Raw genomic sequence first — 6,058 nt, forward strand, 5'->3', positions numbered from 1 at the left:
GGCTGAGCCAGGAGGGGGACGGGGCACAGAGGGCAGGTGCTCTCCCGGACACTGCCAGCCACAAACACCACACAGCAACCAGGCCCTTCCCTCGTAACATCAGCCTGTGGAACTCACTGCCACAGGATATCACCACAGCCAGGAACTTAATGAGATAATCTGAAGCATCAGCCATTTTTGTGGGTCACATGAATACTCAGAGCTAGACGACACTGACAATGGGCAGGGATATTGACCTTCCTGTGGCCCAGCCTCACCCCATCTCTGTAATTCCCATAGGCTGTGCCCCCAACCCCTGGGCCTTGCCATTCACGCCCCCCTTACCTCAGATGAACGTGGGCTCCCCCCGGCTGCTGTGCTCCACCCGGCAGGCGTAGCGGTGCCCGTCCTGCTGCTGCAGGGAGATCTCCAGGGACAACGGCGTGTAGTAGGTGTTGTCGGCGTTGGACAGGATCCCGCTGGAGTCCATCTTCGCCAGGATGTCTTCTCCGTCCCGCACCCAGGAGACGTGGATGGGACGTGGGTAAAAGCCCCTGGCGCGGCAGGAGAGGGTGACAGAGCCATCGGGGGTGTCTCTGCGGGAAACTGAGACCTCGGGGGGTGCTGGGGAGAGACACAGTGCGGGAGCCACGTACCAGAGGCCAGGGCAATGTAACAGGCAGGAGATACAGGCCTAGCCGCAGGCTAGTCCAGCTTTTGCCAGCGTCTCTCTGCCCACAGCGCCCCCCAAACGAGTGGGAGCGCCCCACCCCTGGCAGCTCCCTCCCCAGCACTCACCCAGGCCTGGCAGGAGCCGGCGGCTATGGAAGGGCAGGTCCAGGGGTGCAGGAGGGAGCTGACGTGTCTGCTTATATGCTCCAAAGCCAGGCACTGGCTGCAGCTCCCTCCCTCACCCTTCATGTGGGGCTCAGCGTCCCTGTGGGGCTGGGCAGGGCCTGACCCAGTGACCCCTCCCCTGATGGGGCCTGGGCAGCTAGCGGAGCGACAGACCTGGGGGCTCACACGTCCGGCCTTTGCTCTCTGCAGTGAGTCATGGCAAAGGAGGGGTCAGGGGTCCACACTCAGGCCAGAGGGGTCCCGTGCCCAGCTGGTCAGACCCCTGGATATCCCAGGCCATCGCCCTACCGGGGGTTAACCCCTGCTTGGCCTAGCGCAGATCTCAGAGAAACGTCTCCCTGGAATTACACGTGCAGGGATGGAGAACCCGGCCCAGGGAGTCCGAGGGTCATTCCCCTCGGTGGGGAAAATCTGCCCGAGTCCCTGTCTCAGTTTGTCCAACCGCTGGGTCTCGTCAGGCCTCGGAGATGTGCCTGGCCAGGTGCACAGCATGACCCTGCCCCGGGAGCGGGTCAATTGCTGGGGGAGGCAGCAGCCTGGCAGGCCAGGTTGAGAGTCGCTGATTTTTCTAAGTGCTCCGAAATCCACCTGTGGACTCAGATCAGCTTGAAATGGACTGAGCCTGGCTGGGTCTTGGGCTGGGGTGAGTGGTGCAACTCTGAGGTCGTTTGAGGATGGGGTTCCGCAGACAAAGACCCCCCCAAATACCATGTGACACCAACATTTTCCAATGCGGCTGCTGTTTTGTGGGAACTCTGGCTGTGACCCTCCCAAGCCCAGCTCAGCCCTCGGGATGGCCCCCAGCTAGCGCCCAGCCCCCGCTGCCCCTTGGGGGAAGCTGTACTGCAAATGGGGGGAGCGCTGGGAGCCCCCACCTGGGTCAAGCCACACTGAGGCGCAGCGTGTGAAACGGGCTCATGTTGCAGGCCGGGGGCTGTGCTGATGCCAGAGGGTTTGCAGGCAGCCAGGCCCTCCCGAGGGGATGTGCTGACCGTGAGCAGTACCCACAGGCTGTGAGTTCGAGTCTCTCCCAGCAGCGCGGAGACCATCAGTGGTGCCCGTCGCTCATGGCCTGCTGCGGCTTAGGGGCATTTTGTTCTCAGCAGCTCAATTCTTGGGGTGTCTGAGCTGGTACTGCAGCGAGCACTGGGGTCACATCCAGAAACAGACTGCTATGGTGCATCGGAGCTGGGGCAGAGTTAAGGGGGCAGGTCTGGGGGTGTTTGGTCCTGGGCTGCCCCAGGTAGAGGCACTCTCAGGAGATTCTAATTGTAATGATCCCATTGCTCTAATGTGGAAGCGCACGGAGAAACTGGGGTGAGGATTCAGGCGCAGCAACAGGGTCCAGTGTAGAGTCTGTGGTGCAAATTTGGGGACATTTGGCCCAGGGGTTCCCAAGATGCAGCCCCCGCCCCCAAAATAGCTGCTTCAATCCCTTTCAATTCCTCATCACTTCTTAGGCGCAGAGCTCAGGGGGATCGAAGGCTCCAACCTGCCTGAACTGATGCTCGGGTAGAGGCGAGGCTGGGCCAGTTCCCAGGGAACGGCAGTTCCCTCCCGGCCCACAGCCCAGACTCACCCACCGCTCCAGGGTCCCCATCCCCACCCACGCCAGGCTCCGCACAGGCTCCAGACACTTGTTCTGTGGGGACCACTGGGCGAAGCGGCCCTAGTGCAGGCTGGGGTCCCACCACTGCTTCTGGTCCCAGCCGGCTGGACCACTGCCACCCACGGGAGCTGCGCTGTGCGGAAGCGGATGAAGTCCCCCCGGGGCGTACTGGAACTTCGCCCCCATGGGGGTGTCCCTGTCTAGAGCACAGCCCACAAGAACCTGCATCACGTGGGGCTCTGGGGGGAAAGAGGAACAGAACTAAATCATCAGCCACAAGCACTCAGAGATCACGAGGCAGCTGGGCCCCGCAAACCCATGGGAAGGGATTATAGTGATCGCTACGTCTGGGGTCTGGTTATTACCTCATTTGGGGTTTGCACCTACTGGGGTCACAGTTTTTGGTCGTGTTTCCTCTGTCCACGAGACCCAAAAACTCACATTTGATGCTTCCATAGTCCCAGGACTCCAGGAGCTGGAGCTTGGAGAAAGACACTAGCCATGGTGCAAAAGCCAAGCAATGCTGAGACTCTGGAGCGGGTGCCAGGCCTTGGCAGACCCAGGCCCTGCGCCAGCAAAGCCCAGACGTGAGGCTCTAACTTTAGGCAGCTTTACAGAGGTCAAGGCCGGAAGGGATGGGTCTGGTCGGCTGGCCTGAGCTCCTGCAGAGCCCGGGGCAGGGAACTGCACCCACTTATTTCTGCATCCGCCAGGACTGCTGGTTCGACTGCGGTGTCTCTGGCGTGACGGGCTGTCCCCTCGCCACTCAGCCAACGCAGCAGCACGTGAATCCTCGGCCTCAGTGGGACCTGTCCCCTGCCCCAGACACCCCCTGTGCAGCCCTAGGGAGTGACCCCCAGAGCAGGTTGTGGTTCCTGTGTTTGGGGAGGGAGACCCACAGAACCACTCACCACTTGTGTGATTGCTCAGACCCATCCTTCAGTTTGTCACCAGTTTGGAGTTTTTCTCTTGCTGCAGGAAATCCCAGATCTTTTCCTGGAAATACACCTGGCCCACAGCCTCCATCATCCAGGCCCTGGTGGGCTTCAATCCAGCATTTTAAAGTCATCCAGCTACCCTGCCATGGTGCCAGTGGGACCCGTCCACTCTGGGGGTCCCTGGCAGCACATCCCAGCTGTGCGAGCTGCAGCCACACATGGACAGGGAGCTCAGCAGTGGAGCAGGGGAGTGGGGGGCCTGCAGAAAGGTCTCACTGGCTGGGTGTTTCCCCCCAGTGTTCCCAGCTGGTTTTCCCTTGTCTGCCTGTCCCCCATTCCCCCCCATGCCTGATCCCCTTCGCCCCGTCTCTACTCACCATCAGCCACTTCCCCCAGCACCCCCAGCAGAGCCCCAGGGTGACACCCAGGGCTATGGCTCCTGTGCTGGGCCAGGGGTCTCCACCCTGCAGAAAGAAGAGACCCCTGTCCCCACTCCAGTTCCAGTCACTGGGACTCTGCAAACCCCTGGTTGCTTTCACTCGAGTTGCCAGTGGCCTGGGTGTCCAATCAGGGCGTGGGAAGAGCCCTCGCCCGGCAAGGTCAGGCACAAGCAGTTGGTGGTTTCCACCTGGAGCTGCTGGGAAATGCTCCCAAGTAACACCAGGCCCCGGGCAGGAACCTCCTACTGGCCACAGGAAGGACCCAGCACCGCCCCCACCCCCCCCGCTCCCCCAGCTGGAACCAGTTGCTGCTGGTGAGCTGCGTCACCAACTCTCACCATCTCCTCACCAGTCTGGTGCTGTTCCTTAAAGCCCCAGCGCCTGGAGTCCCGGGATCATGGGCGTCTCGCAGCAGCTGTTGTAAAACACGACATCTCTAGCCATGTTTTGGTGGCGAGAGGCTTGAGACCAGGATGTGAGGGCGCCCGGACGGCTCAGAGGGCTGGCAGCAAGGGGAGAAAACGGAAGCCCCCAATGTGCTGTGTTTTGTATAAAGATGTCAGGCATTCTGGGGTCTGTGACAGTGGGAGACTCTGCAGCACAGCTGGTGCTGACACACCCCGGGGGGGGGGTGGGGGCGAGATAGGAGGAAGGCCTATAGCCATCCTGAGGGCTTTCTCCAGCCAGCGGTCTCTTTGCACAGCCCTTTAGGGGGCCGTCCCCCCCCAATGGGATTCCCTCCCCCGTGTGTCTAGCTATCTGGCCCCTGGGGCTGGATTTGGGCTGAGGGGTTGGGATCATGGGAGGCAGCCCAGGGTGGGGGTCCCAATCAGCCGGCACTTGCCCAGCCGTGGGAGGGAGAGAGGAGATGCCATAGCTGCAGGGCAAGGGTGGCAGGCAGCCTGAGGAGACCCAAAGAGGGGAGAGGCAGCCCCAGGGCTGGGGCAGGGGCACCACTGCTGCTTGCGAGGGGTGCCCTGGAGCAGCATAGAAGGGGGCTGGGATCCCCTCGCATCCCATGGAGGGAGGGGGTGTGAGGCCCCCCAAGCTGAGGGTCAGAAAGGCCAGAGGCCTGGAGCTGGGCTGGGGGCCCTGTGGGAGGGTGCTGCAGGGCCATGTTGTCCCAGGGCATGAAATGCAGCTTTACCGTGACTCCCAGAGCCCCGTGGGCTGGGACGGGGGGACATCCCCCTCCTCACACATGTGATGACTGAGGCTTCTCAGTGCCAGAGCCCCCCGAGCCCTGGGGTGCCAGCAGCACCTGCTGTACCCTGGCACTGCGCCCAGCCCCAGAGACGCGGCTCAGGGGAGGGGTATTTACTGGGGCCGGCAGCAGAAGGGTGAGGGCAGGTCTCCCCGGCCCACAGGCAGCTGCAGTCCCAGGGAGCGAGAGTGGTTCTAGTTCAGGGCCCTGGGGCAGCCCAGTGGAGAGTCCAGGCCCGTCAGCCAGGTGCCGGGGGGCGCCCGCTGCACCCCAGAGGGGGAGGAGGTGGGGCCTTGGGGAAGGGAGTGCAATCGGGGCAGGGCAGAGCAAAGGCGGGGCCCTGCCGTCCCCCTACACGTACCCCACCTGCTATGAGCCACTCAGGGCAGGGGGCTGGGAGCACCCCCATGACCTCAGCCCACACCCCCAGCCCCGTGTCCTGACTCCTGCACCCCCCCACATCCTCACCCCCACCCTGAGCACCAAATGGGAGCTGCCCCAGGTAAGCGCACCACACCCCAACCTCCTGCCCCAGCCCTGAGCCCCTCCCTCACCCTAGCACCTGGCCAGACCCCGCACCCGAACATTTTTTTACTTGTTTTTTTTATAAAGGGCTCTTATCCAAAGCGCTTTACAACAGTCAGCTAGTGGTACAAACAATATTTGGAAGGATCATTACATGGTCCACCAGGACCCCCAGCGATTTTTAAGTGGTCTGTGGAAAAATAAGTTGGACTACAAAAACAATCAAGGGACCTCACTTCCTTTTCATTTCCTTGCTATTACTTAAGGGAGGCTATCAGAAGCCTCTTTCTCAAATCTGGATCTTAGCGTCCAAAATCTGGGTGCTTAGTATGAACCTCCAAGCTTAATTACCAGCTTGGCTCTTATCTCGCTGCCACCAACCAGGAATCCGTGCCTGGTACACTTGAGCCCCCCAAAACCTTCCCTGGGGAACCCCCAAGACTCAGATGCTTTGAGTCTCCAACAAAGGGAAATAAACCACTTCCCTTCCCCCTCCCTCTCCCAC

At 61.4% G+C, this 6,058-nt stretch overlaps 1 protein-coding gene across 1 annotated transcript in view; it reads right to left on the reverse strand.

Moving 5' to 3' along the window:
• Positions 1 to 325: 325 nt before the first annotated feature.
• The window catches only part of LOC142047598 (major histocompatibility complex class I-related gene protein-like), a 20,127-nt gene continuing 14,394 nt past the window's right edge, over positions 326 to 6,058 (reverse strand). Inside the window, exon 7 of the mRNA XM_075071461.1 lies at positions 326 to 603. Coding sequence (XP_074927562.1) covers positions 326 to 603 — 278 coding nt within the window. The remainder of the gene's footprint in view (positions 604 to 6,058) is intronic.

The sequence above is a fragment of the Chelonoidis abingdonii genome, chromosome 12 (genome assembly GCF_003597395.2).
Source record: "Chelonoidis abingdonii isolate Lonesome George chromosome 12, CheloAbing_2.0, whole genome shotgun sequence".
Taxonomy (NCBI): Eukaryota; Metazoa; Chordata; order Testudines; family Testudinidae; genus Chelonoidis; species Chelonoidis abingdonii.